Source organism: Anabrus simplex, chromosome 5 (genome assembly GCF_040414725.1).
Source record: "Anabrus simplex isolate iqAnaSimp1 chromosome 5, ASM4041472v1, whole genome shotgun sequence".
Lineage (NCBI taxonomy): Eukaryota > Metazoa > Arthropoda > Insecta > Orthoptera > Tettigoniidae > Anabrus > Anabrus simplex.
This window is the reverse complement of record NC_090269.1, coordinates 278411033-278432132: the sequence shown is the minus strand read 5'-3', so window position 1 is coordinate 278432132 and position 21100 is coordinate 278411033. Positions and strand designations below refer to the sequence as shown.

Below are 21100 nucleotides of genomic sequence, written 5' to 3'. Positions count from 1 at the left end.
GTGCAAGCACCCTTAAACAGTGTCATAAGACGTATGTATAGCCGCCATCTTGCGAGCGCCATCTTGCGCAAGCATCCCTAGGGAGTCCCATAAGAGCGGCAGCCATCTTGTGCAAGCACCCTTAAGCCGTCTCATTAGAAGCTATGTATAGCTGCCATCTTGTAGAATTAGATAGCTGCCAATGCCAAAGGGCCTAAGTAGGAACCGAACCGTTGATCTCATCCTTAGACTACTTTTTTCTTATGCTATCGTGTTCCTGATACTGCGAACCTACGTAGTAGGCAGAAAAATGTTGTCCCTTTTGCTCTACGACGCACCGTTTTCGAGATTTAATTTTTTGCATTTAAGCCCCAAATTTAATGAATCGATCCGTTGTTTCTGGCACGGCACGTTAGCCTCTAAGCTAGCTTTTTTGATAAGAGCGGCAGGCATCTTGCGCAAGCACCCTTACGGCGTCTCATAAGGAGCCGTGTGTAACCGCCATCTTGCGCAAGCATCCCTAGGGTGTCTCATAAGAGCCAATGTATTGCAGCCATCTTGCGACCGCCATATTGTGCAGGCACCCTTCAGGAGTCTCATAAGGAGCCATGTATAGCCACCATCTTGCGCAAGTATCTCTAGGGTGTCTCATAAGAGCCAATGTATAGCAGCCATCTTGCGACCACGATCTTGCGCAAGCACCCTTAAGACGTCTCATAAGGAGCCATGTATAGCCACCATCTTGTGTAATTTGGCGTCAGGAAGGGCATCCGGTCGTAAAACTGAGGTCATGCCCTTCCTTGAGGTTAGGCTTGCTGTCTTGTGCGTTAAAAGTTAGGTTAAGCCCTCTAAGATAGCGGATGTGAGGTTAGGCGGCGTCTCATAAGGAGCCATGTATAGCCGCTATCTTGTGCAATTGGCGTCGGGAAGGGCATCCGGCATTAAAACTGAAGTTAGGCCCTTCCATGAGGTTAGGCTTGCTGTCTTGTGCGTCAAAAGTTAGGTTAGGCCCCTCCAAGATAGCGGATGTGAGGTTAGGCTCGCGTCAGGAAGGGCATCCAGCTGTAAAACTGAGATTAGGCCCTTCCATGACGTTAGGCTAGCTCTCTTACGCGTCAAAAGTTAGTTAAGCCGCTTTAAGATAGCGGATGTGAGGTTAGGCTCGCGCTCTTAAGCATCAGGAAGGGCATCCGGTTGTAAAACTGAGGTTAAGCCGCTCCATGAGGTTAGGCTAGCTCTCTTACGCATAAAAATTTAGGTTAAGCCCCTTCAAAGTGGCGGATGTGAGGTTAGAGTCGCGCTCTTAGCCAGCGTGTGGAGGAGGCCTCTGCGGAGAGCGTGTGGAGGAGGAGGTAGAGGAGGTCTCTGCGGAGGGCCGGTGGAGGTGGAGGCTGCAGAATCCCTGACTTATACTATTCCTGTGTTTCATGAAGACTCACAACTAAGAAACTCGAAGCGTAGAATTGAACTGCTTGTACCAAATCTGCCACTCTACAAGTGGAATCAAGATAGTGTTTCCAAAAGAAGTTGTACTTTCATTATCGTTATCATTTGAAAGCATATGTGTACATCCCTAATATTTAAAATATTTTCAGGTGTAAAAGAACACTAAATGCGGTACTACAGTCTTCTTGCTGACTTTCCAGCTTTGAAATCGAGTACCGGTACCTAACCCTTATGAGTGGAAACATAGAATACAGTCGTAATATCCCCTACTTGTAAGTAAGAGCGACGCAATGGGCAAGCCCGCCGAAGCTCTAAAATAGTGAGCGTGGATTGGTAATCACGAGCTCCTAGCTAAGTTCAACATTTCTTCCACTTACTTGTGCTATGCTCCTCTTTCCTTTCCTTCTGACCTCCCTTGGTCAACTCTTGTTCTCTTCCGACCCAGTTGGTATTAGGTTTGCGAGGCCTAGGGAGTCTTTCATTTTCAGGCCCTTCGTGGGTCTTCCTTTTGTCGATACCTTCATTCTTCAAAGGGTTGGACCCATTTCCCTTTCTGATTAGTATTAAGAAGGGATGGGCCCCCTGTGGGTGAGAGACGCAGACGAAGAATACACCCACGTATCCCCTGCCTGTTGTAAGAGGCAACTAAAAGGGGCGACCAAGGGATGATTGAATTACAAGCATTAAACTACTTGTAATTAGAACCATCACGCGGGGAACACCACGGGTTTCCTTTACCGGCGAGTAGTATCACTATGTTAGGTATACAATAGGTTTGTGATTAGTTGCAGCAGAGAGCGATTCACTCTGGGTTTCCAGTACCTGTGATTAGTGCCACTATATGCGGAACGTTGCCTGTGATTTGTACCATTATGTGAGAAACACCACGGGTCTGGGCGTTGCCTATGGTTTGTACCACTATATGAGCGACACCGTTGGTCTGCGTTGCTTGTGATTTGTACCCACTATGTGATGAACACCATGGATTTGCGTTGCCTACGAATGGCGCCATTATGTGAGAAACACCATAAGTCTGCGTTACCTGTGCGATGTACAATACTTGTGTGTAGTACCATAATATTTGGAAGACCGTCAGTTTACGCTACTTTTGATTAGTACCGCAACTTGAGAAATACCATGGTTTTACTTTACTAGTACCATTATGAGGTACCGTTGACCTGGATTTTGAACCCGTTTAGACAACAAGCATCATCGATTCAGGATTGTGCTATGGAAGCAGTTCCTTGGTCAGTAATATAGTTTCTGGGAAGATGAGGCATTGCGGGTCGGATCCACTGATTGTTTTAAATTCATATTCATCCATTCATTCTTCATCATCACGTTTTGAATTCTGGTTAATGGATGAATTTTGGACTTTTAAATTGTCATTGCATTTCGTCTTATTACGGGCCGATGACCTACATGTTAGGTCCCTTTAAACAACAACAATCATCATCATCATCATCATCATGAAGAGGGATGGTTGCGTAATTGCACTCCCCCTTAAAACAAACCAAATCAAAACAACCACCACCACCACCACCAGTCGAGCGTTCTAAAACTTGTTCATCGGTAGAACTTGAAAATGAGACATGAATCTTATTCAATTCCAGGCGGCAGTATCATTCCATAGGTATGCTGGTTGTGATTTCCTACGGTCTTAATCACAACAGGAGTAAGCTGAAATAGCACTTTTATCATGTAACAAGACATCCATCCCAAGCTTAGTCCAACTTCATTGGATCCACAAAGCAGACAAATTCTGCATGCACGGGCGGTATGATTTTGAAATTGACCGGGGACGGTTTCTCCATAAGGTTGCAGGTGCTACCCCCATTAAATTTTTATATTTATTTTAGGTAGAATTTTATCATTTGGATTACTCAACTACTGTATTTTCATTCAACAAGAGAAACCTTTCAAGAGCTTGAAAGAGCAAATATTGAATACAGGGTACTTTACAAGCCGGTACTCTTAGATGTTCACTGCAGGAGCCGAAAATTTTGCAGCGGGAAGTCAACCTGAGGTAGGATGAAACTTGGGTGGCTCGGGGGGTGCGCGGGGCTGCTAGAAGTGTGCTTTTAGGCTGGTAGAGGGGTGCGCGGGGAGAGTAAAAGATAGGCGTGGTTTCTTATACATTGCTTAAATGGAGGTTTATCAACCTGGCTCCTTCTACCACGGCCGACTGGATCCCTCACTGCGCTAAGGAGCTACCTAGAGCGACGCATCACATCGGCCGTGCTCATACGTAACCAACTACTAGCGAAGTCGCTAGAGACCGTTGCTGCTCAATGTGAGATTCTGTTATCGAACAGGAGTGTCATCTAGCGACACCGGATGGAAGTTCATCTGCTGGATCACGGCCGGTTGGAACCCTCGCTGCGCTCCGTAAGGAGCTAGCTAGAGCTATTCGTCCTGGCTAGAGCAACGCATCAAGTCAGTCGTGGCTGGATATATAACTAATGTCTCTAAACTTGATAATAAACACCGCCATTTCTTTCAGTATAGTCGTGAGCTTTGTTATGTGCGTGCAAGCTAAGTAGCTTATTGATTTCATTGTGTAAACATTCGTGTCAGCATGTGTGTTTTTATTATTGTGTGTTTTTATCAGTTAGTGGTATTTTGCCAGATCATGAATTCGGTGCAGTCTTTAATGTCTAGGCCGTTTCCGCAACGGACTGCCGAGGAACGATCCGAGGTGAAACGAATGGGAAGGCCCACGCGAAGTTTAATTTCGAAACCAGATACATTACAAAAGGATATTTTTTCAATACCGGAATTAGGCTACCTCAAAGTGTTTCATTTCAGTATGGTAAAATGAAAAAATGTTAATGCGTTATAGTAATATTCCTGAAAATAGAAATGTAAAATGTTTGTTTGATTTTTAATAATAAAAAAGTATTGTTGATGTATCTAGATTTGAAAATTAGCCTGTAACCATATTATATCATTGATAAAAATTGTGCACCACTGAACTTTTAAACCACCAGCCGCCACTGCGTTGACAAAGAATCCTCTCTTGAAACTGCTCTGTATTTTTGTTGCATTCTGCAGTAGAGTGTCCATTGACTCACGAGGAGCAGTTAACGTTACGACTGCACTTGTCCCAGATCATGCCGACATGATGCTTGTGTGAACAGCGCCATTGAACCCTTTTCAACGAAGGGAAACTTGTAGAATTTCGTTATAGTTACTTGGCTGGAGTGCAGCAACTTCGTAATCTGGAAACACTTCAGATCACTTTAGAAAGTTCTATGCTTATTCTTATTGTCGTACGCGGAAGTATTTCAAATAAAGTTAGAGTTTATTCAAGCTTCTCGCGTGCTATTATTTAAGGGTCCAATTTCGCCCATTTATAGGTTCCACGAGTGAAATAAGTAGGCCTACCTTCAAGATAAGATCATGAAATCGAATATAAACGACAATCAACCTCTTTTAATCTAATGTTCTATTGAAGTCCTATGACATCATCTTCAAGAATTTACAGTAGGAGGACTTCAGTATGAATTCAGTATAAAATCAGTATCAAATCACAAGTACCCTAGTGGCATTCGATTCAGCGAAGTCAGCGAATAGTGAAGTCCTTACTTTCATGTTACACTTTATAAATAAATTACATATTTCCGTCGTTTTATGTGACAAGATGCCAGTTGATCCTGCCTTCAGAAATACGGTTGCACCTGTAGGCCTAGCATCAAGTTTGATTCCCAAATTATCGGTCACATCCTGCGATGATAATTAACTACCATTGTGACGTATTCTAGGAAGCCAAGAATAACGGCCGAGAGGATTCGTCGTGCTGACCACACGACACCTCGTAATATGCAGACCTTCGGGCTGAACAGCGGTCGCTTGGTAGACCAAGGCCCTTTAAGGGCTGTAGTGCCAAGGGGTTGGGGTTGAGACGTATTTAAATTCAGTTTTGAATTTATTGATTAGCGCAGTATCTTGGATGCTGGTGTACCTCTCGGACGACTGAGGTTGAAACCCAATTACTTCTGGGTTGGAATTTTCACCAGAAAAGACATGTAGCGACAGAAGCGGCATCCAGCATACAAACCACCGGCCAAATCCAAAAACGAACCAAGGTGATTCCAAGGAGCCCAGAAATATCTGGTATAAGCTGAAGAAACTCAGATATAGTCCGTCTTTGGGGCTGGAGGGTCAGTGTAATCCCTTCGTATTCGATTCGATTACCGACCAGCCGCGTCAGGTTAATCTAGTGGAGCGGAATGTGTTGTTTATGTTGGCCTTAATGCACATCTATTCCGGTACACAAAACAACAAACTACAGTACACTACCAACCAGCACCGAACGCTATAGGGAATAAATTCCCCCCACATACGTCAGGGTCAGGAGGGGCGTTTGGCCATAAGACATAGCTTGTATGAACATCATGTGCAGACATGGGGAAAAATCAGGAAGGAAGGAAAGAAAAGAAAGAAAGAAAACAGAGAAAGTAATTCGTCTATCGGATTGGCACCCAACATTTATTTCCAATTTTTACACTCACATTTCTTTTGACTTCTACGTCTTTCATTATTTTTCTGGTAGTTATCGAAGCTGAAGAATACCGGTAATTTCTTGCTTATTTTCTTGCAGGGATGGAGAAAGGCACACTGGGTTTGGTTCGTCGGCTCTGTGATCGTGACTTCCCTGTGGCAGTGATGCATTATGAGAATTTTGGAAAGATTTTTTGTCGATCACAACCATTGTACATTATTCCATCTGGAGACCGTGAAGCACAGAATTTCCTAAAAATACAGGTAGGCTGCTTAATAGACTTCTCACTCTGAATTTGCTTGTTTGTTTGATTATTTATTTTGCAGTGTTTGTATGTTTTTGTTTGTCATCAGGCAAGAGTCTGATTGGATCCTCATGAAAGGCCATCATAAATTACGTTTTTGTAGATTAGTCTCAGGAACTTAAGGCGGCGCTGCAATGAGGCATACTAGGCAAAGTAAGGCAAGGCAAGACAAGACAAGGCGTGATATAGTTTCTTGTTGCCTTTTTCACTGAGCTATTGCAGGATCATTGAACCTATGTGGTCTATCTTTCTGAGCATCCACACCGTCCCCTGCCTCTGCCCTGAAAGCCATTACTCAGCTACGCTCATGCAACAGGTTAGTTATATTTTTTTCTTTCCTGTGCCATTAGACAAATAGAAAAATACTATTCGTTCATCCTTCAAAGGATGACAATAGACATCAGAATTTCTATTGAGTTCTAATAGTGTACATTATATTGCTGCGGAAGCTGACAGCGTCCATCACTATATCCAGCAGTGCAAAGCAATTAAGAACATTAAAGTGTTTTTGTTAGAGAGACGACGACGATGATGGTGAGGATGATGATTGATTTACTTCCTGACGTGACATGACGAGGTATGGATTTTGACTTTATGCGAACATATTGAGCTTTTGATCTTGGGAACAACAGATCGATGCTATAGGAGAGGAATCAAAACACAAAATGATAGTCTTTAAAAAAAATTCTATCACCTATTTTTTCAATTATTCCTTACCATTTTCCAAATTTATAGGGGCCAGCACGTCACGTGACCGGCCCGTTTTTACGGCCGGATGCCTTTCCTGACGCCAACGCTATGCAATATCTACTGTTGATATTCAGGCAGTTACCAACAAACTTCACAAAATAGGAGAATACCGTTAAATTATAATGTTTCTTGAAAGGGCTTTTGTATGTATTCATCAGTTTACTAATTATATGTGTCGGTCGTTGATAGGCCAATTGTTCATTCATTAATTTACCACTGATCTGTATTTAGGTCTGTCGCCCAGGTGCCAGATTAGATTCCCTATCAATTCTTTTTAAGTTTCTCGTAAAATAACAGCTTCCTTGGATGGATGGATTTTTAGGAGCGCAAACGCTATCCGTTTCTCACTTGCTTACTCTCGAGAAGGCAACATGGAACTGCCTAGGAGGAAAACGATTAGATCGAGTATCAACGCCTGCAATTTTCAGTGTCTTCGCGAAACAGAGAGTAACAGGAAGCTGTAACTCAAACGGATAGTTCGTAAAAAAGAACATTCAGGGAGCTAGTACAATAGCATAATGTACTAAGTTAACCCCTTGGATGGAAGGCTAGCACGCTAAACCATTTTAGTCATGCAGTCGGACAGAGAGAATTGAATGTCAGATTGGGAATACAAAATTGGAACAGGCAGATCACTTCAAGTATTTAGGATGTGTATTCTCCCAGGATGGTGAGAGTGAGAGTGAATCAAGGTGCAGCAAAGCTAATACAGTGAGCTGAGATTTGTGATCAGCAGTATTGTGCAAGAAAGAAGTCAGTTCCTGGACGAAACCATCCTTACGGCTGTCTGTTTTCAGACCACCTTTGCTTTACGGGAATGAAAGGTGGCTGGACTCAGGATATCTTTTCGTAAGTTAGAAGTAACAGACATAAAAGTAGCAAGAATGGTCGCGAAAACGGACGAGAACAATGATAGGAGGGTACTCGAAATGAGAAGGTAAAGGCTAGGCTAGGAATGAACTCGATGGATGAAGCGGTACGCATAAACCGGCTTCGGTGGTGGGGTGATGTGAGGCGAATGGGAGTAGAATAGATTACCTAGGAGAATAATGGACTCGGTCATGTAGGGTAAGATAAGTAGAGGGAGACCAAGAAGACGATGGTTAGAATCGGTTTCTAATGATTTAAAGCTAAGAGGTATGAAACTAAACGAGGCCACAGAGTTAGTTACAATTAGGGGATTGTGGAGGCTTTTAGTAAATTCACAGAGGCTTGCAATCTGAACGCTGGAAGATATATCAGTCTATAACGATGTATGTATGTATGTATGTATTGTACCGGGAAACGATCAGGGATCTGGGCATGAAAATCTTCACATAGGGGTGGACGGCTCTTATGGAGCAGGTACAGAGAGGCGTACGCAGAGCAAAGTAATAGTTGGGCTTAAAACTCAATTTATTCACCACCATGTATTTATGGGCAATGTTTCCTACTGTATTATTCCTGCTCCTTTTCACGAAATATTTGTTTCGTTGGGAAATTATTTAAACATTAAAGCAAGTTATTTTACGAAATTTTCGTAATGCAATGTTTGCCTGATTTAAAAACCATGATATCTACAAAAGATTGCCTTTATCTTGACGTTTTGAAAATAATTTGTTTTTACGTAAATCACCATAAATTAATTGAAATGAATGTCTTTTGCCAGAAGATCAAATTCAAAATTCAAAATACTGAATTATTTTCCCTGCAGTCTTTTTAAATAATAAATTTCACTTGTTTCCTACAGTCTTTCTAAATAATAAATATTCCTTCACTTTAAAATAAATACTCTTTCACTTTCAAAGTTTGTGAAATTCTCCCTAAAAGTTTTTATACGTATGAAAAATTTAACACTTCGAAAATAACGCAAACTAGAATTTAGTAAAAGTCTAGTTTCTAATGAGCGTTGTAATAATTGTTCGTAAAGCTGCTAAACGAAGTCACTGATTTTACCATTCCACTTGGCAAGAAGAAAGTGAGTTTTTGTGGAATTTTATGCACTTGTTTTAAAAGTGGTTTAAAATGCACTTCATATGACCTGTTTTTACTGGAACTCAGGACTGGAATGTAGACAGCTGCTGGTCAGCGAACAGCAATTTGTTACCATAGGCAGCCGATGTCGTGAAGTCATCACCATAGCACCACGCTCCATATCCCACGTTGATACCGCAGTTCCATTCCTTTGTTGACACGTCCCATGTCGATTCGAGATTCAGCTTGTGTAGCGGGAGGCATATCATGATTACGAGAAATAGGCACCTGCCACGATTTCATGCGTCACTGTGTATTGTTAGCGAACACGTGAAAGTTCAACTGACTATGATTGCTTACTAGTGTCCTATTCAAATAACTCGTATTTGCACTTCATAAAAGTATGCACGGTATTTTATAATGCGCACTTGTTCACTGTTCTTAACACTGGCAGCAAAATTATGAAAGCTCATTTATTGGAAGAACTGTTCAGAGGAAAAACACAGTTCCAATATAATCATTGGTATGACACAAGAAGGAAAGTTCTATTTACAACAGTAGAAGTGTTTTAAACTCATGAATGTTTGTACATTCAAATAGTTGGAGTGTTACAAAGAAGAGATCGTCTAATGCGGCACTGTCTTGTTTACCCGCGACGAATGTTTTGATGCTGTTTAGAGTTAATCACACTTTAATTAAATACCAATCTTTAAGCACTTTTATTGCGTTACTGGTTTTAACAGACTAAGTATTTAAGTATTTCACTGGACAATTGCGTTAATATGCACACGCTTTTTAATTACAAATGTTTCAAGTTAAAAATAAATCTGGTGTGAGTACAAGTTCTGCACAATCGCTTTCAACTGAGTTGAAGTTCAAAGGCATTATTCCACAGTTTAAGTTATTGTCACACATTCTCGAAATAGTCCTAGTAGTTCGTGAAAACTAAGTTCGTATTTTAATTTTCGAAAAATTTGTAAGTCCAAAAGTAGCACTTTGAATACAAGTCTTTTGACGACAATTATGGCAGAGTTCTTACCGGCGAACCTCACTTGGAGCGGCTATGTTCGAACCTCGGCGCAGTCACTCGCGTACAACATTGTGTTGTTCCTTCAGCTGCTAGTTATGAACTGACTTTTACTTGGTGAATCCCTGTCCTTTTATATCATTCTGCCGAGGCAGGATTGATCTCCTTTGAGGTGGAAATACTCGTAAATCCGTGGGACGATTTACTTGAAATTTGGTTATGTTTGCTTTCAAATGATGGGCTACAAAATGACATATTCCATTATTTGATAGCTTACCGGATCAAGATATCATAAAAATAAGTTCCATTCCTTTCCATGCAATCACGAGCTGTACACGTGATCGGCGCGTCACAGCAATGTCACTCCCTTGCGTGGAGCTCGTGACGTATTACTCGCTCTCTCACCAAAAGTTCCAGCTGTGACTTTGTTTACTTCGCAGTACCTCGCGCTGAAATAAATTATGTTCAAGATCGCTGGCGGTTCCTGGTACAGTATGTATACATTGTACATTATTTTTCCCGCTTTTGAGCTAGGCTTTCTGCAATATCTTCAGAAGTGTAGATTTTATGACAGCGTCGCGTGACAAGAGTAGGCCTATAATGTCCATTATTAATGGTCTAGCGTCTCTGTGAAATGAAAATTACTGTTGTCAGTCAGTCTGTTTTTCGTCATGGCAAGAAACGTAAAAAAACTTTTAACAATAAAACTGTTACGGGCTCACCCGTGGACCAGCAGAGGTGAAAGAAGGTGCCGGGGTGAATGGGTCTAACTTCAAATTCATGAAGTGATTTAAAACTTCAACAAAGGTTATACAGAAGGCTTATTTCTTTTTTTCTGAAAAAATCAACAAATAACAATGTAACAGGTGCCGGTAGCAATAAACAAGTATAGGAAAGACAAGATTGGTGGTATAAATATAACTTGGACTTCAAGCCCTCACTTAACAATTCCTGAGCTGCACACTTAACTTTACAAAGATCATAACTTTACTTAAGGGGAGAAATCCCCTAATACCTGGAGCACTGGCTCCCAACTCACAATATTAAGCCTTCGAAAGGTATTCAGTAATCTTACTTTGAAAAAGAGCTAACAGGCTCTCAGTTTTCAAGCCTATTCAAGGCAACACCAAAAATATCTTACATCTTTTGGCCTTCCATGGCCCAGCTTACAAAACTGAAACAGGGGTATCTTATACCCAACCTATAGGGCCTTCGTGTAAAAGAAATAACAGTTAAATAAATGGCCCGAACACAAAATGAAAGGAGGCGAATACTTGCACTCCTCGATGTGACTTCTTAAAACCTAAAGGGCACTAGGCCGATGAAACAGGGGCTATTCCCAAACTATGGAGGTGACTCGTATAAGAATAATTTAAGACATTACGGAAAGGAAGAAAACCAGTTACAAAACGTAGTCACCTCAAACCAAAGTGAAGGGGAGCTCGAGATGGTAGGTCACTCTCTATCCCCGATTTACAGTTAAAGATTTTAGGAAGTTTTTACACAAGCCGGCAGAAAATTACATTTGTAGAAACCGGGCGAGTTGGTCATGCGCGTAGAGGCGCGCGGCTGTGAGCTTGCATCCGGGAGATAGTAGGTTCGAATCCCACTATCGGCAGCCCTGAAAATGGTTTTCCGTGGTTTCCCATTTTCACACCAGGCAAATGCTGGGGCTGTACCTTAATTACGGCCACGGCCGCTTCCTTCCAACTCCTAGGCCTTTCCTATCCCATCGTCGCCATAAGACCTATCTGTGTTGGCGCGACGTAAAGCCCCTAGCAAAAAAAAAAAAACATTTGTAGAAAAGGTTACATTGTTAAAGTTTCGGACCTTTCCCTCAGGTTAAACTGCGGAGCTTGCAAGAAATAAAGATGTTAACTGGCCATTACCCTGCTGAGAACTGCTGCCTGATGAAAGAGGCACCTCCCGCCTCCTGCTCGACACACACACACACATAGATGTTGATCAAATGGCCAAGAGAGGAGAAAATCTGCAGTTTATAAATCCTCGGGGAAGGTTCGAGACCATTCATGAATAAATTAGCCACACCCGTTCAATTTTATTGGCTACCTTAAAGTTACGCACCAAATCGAAGAAGAAGCCTGTGATAGGCTGAAAATTAATTACAGAAATTAGGGATTGGCTGAATTCAAAACTGGCGGAAAGAAAAGATCAATATTGCCAACCCAAAATTAATGAACGAAATTTAGTAAAGAAAAACTTATGAATACAAAATTTTTTCAAAAAGGTTCCTTCACTTCGCACCAGGGTGCATGCTCATAGTTTTTAAGCGGTGACATCTATGAGAGAATGTCCAAACTTCTTGTTGAACGGAAACAAAACAAGTTGAAACTCACACAGTACTGGAAACTTCGCAATAACAAAGTTACAGTAGTGACATCTTCTGAGTAAAGGTTTAAATAGGTCTAGCTTCAAGTTCAGTGTTTCTCCTGTCGAGGAGTTTTTTGGGCGCAAGATTTAAATGTGCGGCGTACAGGTGTACCTCCCGGTACAAAAACAAAGAAATATAAGTTATAAAACAATCGAGAAGGGAGTGTCGGCGTCTAAGTTGGCGGCAGATTATAGAATAAGAGTACAAGCAGTCCACAAGATGGATGGTTTTGTTCGAATCATTGATGGTAGTGGACCTTCAAAACTTATTAAAAAAAAGATATTTTTTTTACTTGTAAAGTAAAGAGGTACATGTCGCACTTCTATGGTGGTTCACCTAAATAAAGGGTGGAAGAAGTTATTATCACTGGCACATTGTGTACGGAGAAAGTCAAATTATCCATGAATTTTCATTGAGATGGTTTATCCGTGTTTTGTCCTAGAATACCTCCATCGTTCGAAACCTCACATGGACCAGTGAGCGTTACAAAAACATGAAAGTTTTTAAATCAGAATAATTCCTAGACAACACGTGTGATGCCGGTGTTCAATGTGCCATTGTAAATCAATAATAGTCTGACTTCTGTATGACGTCATCAGATTATGCAAAAGCGCCGCTATCTCGAGGTACCGGTACCGGTAGTAGAATTGCCATGGCGTGCGGCTAACAGTTTTAGTGTTCCTCTGGGCTTCGGCTTTGTAGCAGGTGCGAGGTGTCGTTTGATTCGTCTCCGTAAGTTCTACCAGTATACGGGGAAAAATTAAATGCTGAAATTTTGACGAAATGATGGTGCGCAGAAGGACGAAAACATTTTTCTTTTGCAATATGTCACAACATATGGACAATAAATGGCTTCACAATTATCGGATAATTCGTTCGAAAATATAGAGCGACTTCACAGAATTCCGAGATGTCCAAAATCATCAATGCATGCGTCAAAAGGCTTATTGAGAGCGTCTCAAAGTTAAGACGGCCGTGCGTCGTGAGGCGAGTTAGTTCCGCATCCTCAGCTGAGCCCATCTACTGCTCCGGTGGTGGGAAACTTTTAAACCCATACTAATTAGATACTTCATTTAATCAATATTTACCGTGCTGTAGCCTACATATTCTATGCCAGACTCGCGGCCGTGACCTGTGCACAACCCCGTTCGGTTTTCTTTTCGATTTTTCGTGTACCTCCCCTTCATTGTCTGTTTACTGTAATCAGCGCTGCTGAGCAAAACGAAGGGCTGGCGTCTCTGTCGGCAAAACAACTGAATGAGACTTGACACTGGAACCTTGTTGCTATGGAAACAGTGACTATATAGATTGCTAGTAACTCTTCGACTTTTATATTCGGCGTCTAGATGATGTAAAAGTAGTTTTCCCGGTTCGTAGTCAGTGGTCCAAATGGGTTGGAGTTCTCTCCTTAAAAAAAAAAAAAAAATGGAAATGGTGGGCCCAATATATGTTGAAACGTTGGGAGCTTCAAACCCAACTGAACCACGGTCTACAAGCCTGTGAAACTTCTACAATGTTAGTAACCCTGCATCCCCGTGTGATTACTGTGACTGTACCATTTTAGGGACGCAGCCGTTTCATTTTAGCAAAAACGAAGCAAATGAGCTTGTGACATATTTATTCTTTTAAAATGATATTTCTCTCCTTACTTGACTTCATTCGACTACGTTTTTATTTAATTATTTACTTTTATGTCGCAATCCTCGAAGATGGTGTCCTTATCATCCAGCACCTCTTCAGATCGTCTGAAGGGTCATATAAAATTGCAAAATTATCAGAAAATTCCTTTTTTAAATTTCCTCGCGCTGACCTGTCATTCATTTTTCAATTCCCGGATCGTAGGCCGTGGTCCAATTGGGTTGGAGTTCTCTCCTAACAAACCGCACTTGGAAATAATGGGCCAAATATGTGGCGCTTGTTCTATATGGCCTACACATTGACAGGAAGAGAATGTACAAGCTGCCTAATCTTTCTTTTTTTTTTAACTTTTCTTCCTTATATCACTGCCGTTTGTTTCTTGTAGAGATTGCAAATGACGTATCTTTCTCTGTACTCCATTTCAATCACTTTTAGGACCTCGAAAATTTTGAAATCATCGTTAATCAATGTAGTAGCATAGCCAGGATCGGCCGACCGAGCTCGATACCTGCAGTCGCTTAAGTGCGGCCAGTAGCCAGTATTAGGGAGATAGTGGGTTCGAACCCCACTGTCAGCAGCCCTAAAGATGGTTTTCCGTGGTTTCCCATTTTCACACCAGGCAAATGCTGGGGCTGTACCTTAATTAAGGCCACGGCCGCATCCGTCCTATTCCTAGGCCTTTCCTATTCCATCGTCGCCATAAGACCTATTTGTGTCGGTGCGACGTAAAACAAATAGCAAAAAAACAAAAAAAAAAAAGATTGGCCGATTAGGAGGTGGGGGGAGGGGTTGTAGTTACAAAATGATGGTAGAACACAATGAAGGCGCACGAATGACTTGTCATTATAAGGACGCTGATAGAAGTGAATTACAGATCTGTGGTTCTACAACTATGTCTCTGAATGTTTATTTAGTTTATTGTCAGTTTTTGTTTATTTTCGTTTTGCAAAAATTCCATGGGGAGTTCTAACCCCCCAGTAATCCCCCCCTGGCTATGCCCCTGAATCAGCGTAATTTCAGGTGGCGTGTCTCCAGCACCAACAAAATCATTTTAAGTTCGTTCAGCGATCGATATGAGCTCTGTCTGCGGCGTAGAATAGTTAACGGTGTTGTTTCAAGTGCAGTCCCCCAATAACATTTTATTGAACGAGGCAATGCAGTTACCTGCAATATTTGTGTAAGATGCTATCACAGAGGGCAAACGGCTCGATTACGTGTGGTTCAAAATTGGATCAATAATACCGGTACCGTTAGATATCCCGTGACAGAAAATGTACCTCATTTAAGAAGATGATGGCAGAGTATATTATACCGAAGCGTACGTATTCTAAAAATATTTTCGGGCGATTGAATATAATGAAATGAAATGAAATGGCGTATGGCTTTTAGTGCCGGGAGTGTCCGAGGACATGTTCGGCTCGCTAGATGCAGGTCTTTTGATTTGACACCCGTAGGTGACCTGCGCGTCGTGATGAGGATGAAATGATGATGAAGACGACACATACACCCAGCCCCCGTGCCAGCGAAATTAACCAATTAAGGTTAAAATTCCAGACCCTGCCGGGAATCGAACCCGGGACCCCTGTGACCAAAAGCCAGCACGCTAACCATTTAGCCATGGAGCCGGACATTGAATATAATATTTGTATGCAATACAAATGAAATATTACGACACAACTCCTAGTGCAAGTCGGGAGGTCATACAACGGGGACTGCTGAATAGACTTATTACCTTAACCTACAGCTCACATTGCTACATTGTATCCATTATTATTATTATTATTATTATTATTATTATTATTATTATTATTATTACACCCATCTAACCCGTTTCGTTTACTTGCACATTTAAAAACTTACAGTTCGTAAATACGCTTTTATACAGGGGGGTAAATATAAGATAGGCCGAACTTTCGTGACACATTCCTCATATTTAGAAAAAGAAAGTATTTTATATGGATATGGGTCTGGAAACGCTTTATTTCCTTGTTAGAACTCAATTTCTACAACTCTACATAGTGCATTAATCCTGGGAAACAAACAGGAACAGAATATACCAGCTTACCATATGAAACTCTTTCTTACGTGAAGTATTCAGAATGCCTTCCGTTAGTACTGATAGCCTACGGCACGAAGACCATTTGCATCTTGTACCAGGATTCAAAGCGATGGTGGATTGATGCATGTATCTACCGTCCAATCTCTTGTATCTCAGTAGTTAGTGGATAGTGGAACATTAAACTATTATTATTATTATTCTCACATCACCATGTTCTAATTCAACGGTGGGCTTAGATCTTCTTGCCACCGCCAGCAATCCTGGAGATGTTTTTCCCGTGGTTTCCCATTTTCACACCAGGCACATGCTGGGGTTGCACCTAAGGCCGCTACCTTACTAATCCGAGGCCTGTACCATATTTACGTCGCGGAAACCTTCGATGTAGTAAGAATAATTCTCGCTTCAAGTACTCTTCCACAGTGCAACCCGCAAGATAATTCAGAGCTCACAGAGTAGCAGAGATACTTGCGAGGCAGTCAATTTCAATGTACGTATACTTACGAGACATTCGTCATCAAATCGGATAAAAACTGTATAACTGTGAAAAATGAACCGTTTTAATTTAATTTTTAAATTGATGTAGAAAAGCATCTAAATCAAGGTTCCTTAAAAGAATAAGAAAAAGTGTAATAGCGCTCATGGAAAATATCGTTAAAATGATCTTTTTTCGTAACTTCCGAGCCTCATATTTTAGTCACCTTAGATATAGAAAACTGAATGAGGTTTTGTTTTCACATATACTGTATAATATAAGATTTTTAAATAAATATAGCTATCACTGGCTGATGCCTTTGCTGGCAGGACCTAGTGTTTACAGTGCACTATGTCTTCTGGTATGGGCTAGAGCAATTTTGTTACTTTCATTGATCTGTCTCTGTCATCCTTGGCTTTGACAAAGTGAAAGTGACTGAGGTATGAGCGATGCTAGTAATGCCATTCCTTGTGCAGCCAGTCCCTGCTATGAATAGTGTGAAAACGTTGCTCATAGGGTCGGTTGGTGCATGCATTTCAGTGGGCTTGGCAGACTGATATGTAATAGCAACTTCTGGCTTGGTGAGGAAAGCAACGGGAAACTACCTCACTCCTCATTTCCCTAGTACGCTTCTTCAGTGATGCCTAGGCCATCTATGACAGCTGATGGCATAGCTGTTGAGGATCCAACCAGCCTTAGGGCTGAAGACTGAACATACATACATACATACATACATCACTGGCTGAGTGTTCAAGATTTGAACCTTCGATTCAGGGGGTCCCGTGTTCGAATCTCGGTCGTGTCGGATATTTTAATCCCATCTGGCTAACTCCTCTGACTCGGGGACTGGTTGCTTGTGTTTGTCCCAACACAGTCCTCTTTATTTTTACACAGCACAGTACAGCACACTACCAACCACCACATAAACACGTAATAGTGATTACATCACTCCACACAGGGTTGGCGTCAGGAAGGGTCTTCTTCTTCTTCTTCTTCTTTCCCTACCACTTTTTCCACACGTGTGAGGTCGCGGGTGCGAACTGCGTCGCACAATGTGGATTTGGCCCTGTTTAACGGCCGGATGCCCTTCCTGCCGCCAACCCTATATGGTGGGGTGTAATCACTATTGCGTGTTTCTGTGGTGGTTGGTAGTGTAGTGTGTTGTGTTTGAATATGAACAGGAGAGTGTTAGGACGGACACAAACACCCGAGCCAGAAGAATTAATCAGAAGCGAGTAAAATCCCGACCCAGCCGGGAATCGAACCCGTAACCCTCTGAACCGAAGGCCAGTACGTTGACCATTCAGCCAACGAGTCGGACTGGCGTCAAGAAGGGTATTGGATCATAAAACAAGACCAAGTCCACATGTGCCACACATCTCGAATCTGCAACCCCACCAGGGAGCGGGATAAGAGGTAGAAGAATAATAATTAAGTGTAGCCTTAAAAAACAGCTATGTGACGATGATGTCGGAGAAATACTGACCCGCAGCACATGTATCATAATGAACGGGAATTATTCTTTGGTATGCATCGACAATATTGAACCTTAGATGAAATGAAATGAAATGAAATGTCGTATTGGCTTTTAGTGCCGGGATATCCCAGGACGGGTTCGGCTCGCCAGGTGCAGGTCTTTCTATTTGACTCCCGTAGGCGACCTGCGCGTCATGATGAGGATGAAATGATGATGAAGACAACACATACACCCAGCCCCCGTGCCGTTGGAATTAACCAATTACGGTTAAAATTCCCGACCCGGCCGGGAATCGAGCCCGCAACCCTCTGAACCAAAGGCCAGTACGCTGATCATTCAGCCAACGAGTCGGACAACCTTAGATGACAGTCAAAGTTCTAAGTTAAGATTATTCACATAGTGGTGTGTGGCGGCGCAGTTGTGTATTGTTCACAGTCTTATTAAAATAATAATTAAAATGTTTACTTTTATTCCAAATGGAAAACATATACCAATACATCAATGCTTTTGTTTCGGCAGTTGAATAAATCTGTGTCGTCGAATTTATGAGACAGTAAATTATATACCAGGCCTAATAAACAATTAACAAATAATGGCCTTTTTAACATCTTCAGGACACCTGGAAGGATTATCGGACAAAGTCAGGATTACCAAATGGAAATAAAAGACCCCCTGGCCTCTTGAAATGGATGGAACCACGGGAAGTGTTGCCTCCCGGTCACACCGAGGACTGGTTGACGTGGAGGTCCTTAACAGACTTAGATCTGGAGTGGGTAGAACCAGAGCGAATCTACAAAAATGGAACTTCCCCATCGATACGGCCTTTTGTGACTGTTGAACTTCAGACAACCGAACACCTGCAATGCTGCCCCCTGTGTCCATCAAACTGCACAATGGAAGACTTGGTGCTGGCCAATCCAAATGCCTTTGAAGTGGCCAAATTTGGGGCCGAATGGTGACGGCATATATTATTGAAGACCGTTTACTTGTATATATTTGTGTGTATAGTTTGTTTTAAATGTAGTATTATTCTACTGTACTTGATTCGAATAAAGAAAGAAGGCGACTGAGAGAAATTGTAAGATCTGTAGGTCGGATGGTCGGATTTGAGTGCGGACTAAAATGCACGGATTAATGTCGTATCAGATCTTGAAAAAGTTGGATCTTAGATTTTAGTATTTTGGTCCTAATTGTTCCGATGCGCTCTGCGTCGGACTTGACCGGTTTCTCTTGTTGGTTCAATTCGTCCTTTATTTGTTGCTGCTGTTGGTGGTATTCATTCAAAGATACAATTTTTCGAAAATGTTTACATTTTTAAACAATTTTTTCAATGTAGGAGCCCTAACACTTTTCTGTATATTTTCAACTTAAAGTCAGCCCTTCAGTGTTTCAGACTAATGATTTTCATCGTCTTATCGTTGTGATTACGATACGGTACATCTAATTTATAAATATTAATCTTTCTTTCTTTCTTTCTTTCTTTCTTAATCTGCTTACCCTCCAGGGTTGACTTTTCCTCGGACTCAGCGAGGGATCCCACCTCTACCGTCTCAAGGGCGGTGTCCTGGAGTGTGAGACAGTGGGTCGGGGGATACAACCGGGGAGGATGACCAGTACCTCGCCCAGGCGGCCTCACCTGCTATGCTGAACAGGGGCTTTGTGGGGGATGGGAAGATTGGAAGGAATAGACAAGGAAGAGGGAAGGAAGCGGCCGTGGCCTTAAGTTAGGTACCATCCCGGCATTTGCTTTGAGGAGAAGTGGGAAATCACGGAAAACCACTTCCAGGATGGCTGAGGTGGGCATATCGAACCCATCTCTACTCAAATGACCTCCCGAGACTGAGTGGACCCCGTTCCAGCCCTCGTACCACTTTTCAAATTTCGTGGCAGAGCCAGGAATCGAACCCGGGCTTCCGGGGGTGGCAGCTAATCACACTAACCACTACACCGCAGAGAGGGTCTATAAATATTAATGCGGATGAAAAGTTTTTATTTTATAAATTTTCGATGCTATTGTTGTGTAGAATAACGTTTGTTCCATCGGGATTGGATATAAGCGAAGGGAGCTGTAAGCCTTTGTAATTACCCCTGTTTTCGTAACAGTGCGTAAGTCAATGTGGGCCTGTGGGATCATGTTTTACATGAAGTTAACTTTTAGCGGCACAGAAAATATCCACATTTTGTGTCCCATTATGCACAAAATAGTTCATTTTTTATCTTAATTGAACATCTGTATTTTTAATTAAGTTTTTCAGGCATAATTCTGTTGCCATACGTTTCCCTTTTTCATGTAGATAGCGGGTCCAAACCCGGCGGAAGTAGTCGGATTTTTGAAGGGCGGAAAAAAGTCCATTCAACACTCGATGTCGTACGATGTCGGCATGTAAAAGATCTCTGGTGACACATTTGGTGTTTACCCGACAGAATTAATTAAATCTCAGCCATAAACGCCCAAGAGAGTTTCGGTTTACTCGGTCTGCTGTCTAGTGGGTCTAGAGTAAAATGGAACGTCGAAATTGACGAGCAGACAGCCAGACGGCGTCAAATTGAAATGTCTGCACACGGTAGCTGAGACCATACGATTATTATTATTATTATTATTATTATTATTATTATTATTATTATTATTATTATTATTATTATTATTGTTGTTGTTGTTATGGAGTTATCCGTGGTAGTTAGAGGTGAAAGAAGGTGCGGGCGGGAATAGGTCACAACTACAGAGTTAACGTTAATTTAAAACTTTAACAAAGGTTATATTTTCTCTTCAAAATCAACAAATAACAGTAAACAACATTCAACAATTTCCACTAGGTGAAATAACAATGAAAGTCAGGTACAAAATGATTTTTCCCGTCAGGGGTTTTTTACCAAGTTTTGGGCTTCGAGCCCCACACTCACAACCTTTGAGCGAATAGCTCAACTTTACCCAGTTGCCAAATGAACAAAGGAGCAGAAAACCCCATCATTCCAAGGAGCACTTGCCCCTAATTACAATGTTAAGCCTCCTAGAGGCACGCAGAGATCAAATTAGGAAAGAGCATTCCTGCTCTCAATTTTACAAGCCTATCAAAGGCCACAACTAACTTCACTCCTAAC

The 21100-nt window shown here is 41.8% G+C and overlaps 1 protein-coding gene across 1 annotated transcript in view; it reads left to right on the top strand.

The window, feature by feature from the left end:
- LOC136874837 (glutamate receptor ionotropic, delta-1) overlaps positions 1 to 21100 on the top strand; it is a 276714-nt gene that overhangs the window by 120723 nt on the left and 134891 nt on the right. The window contains exon 2 of the mRNA XM_067148516.2: positions 6029 to 6192. Within this exon, the coding sequence (XP_067004617.2) occupies positions 6031 to 6192 (162 nt within the window). The 5' untranslated portion in view covers positions 6029 to 6030. The remainder of the gene's footprint in view (positions 1 to 6028; positions 6193 to 21100) is intronic.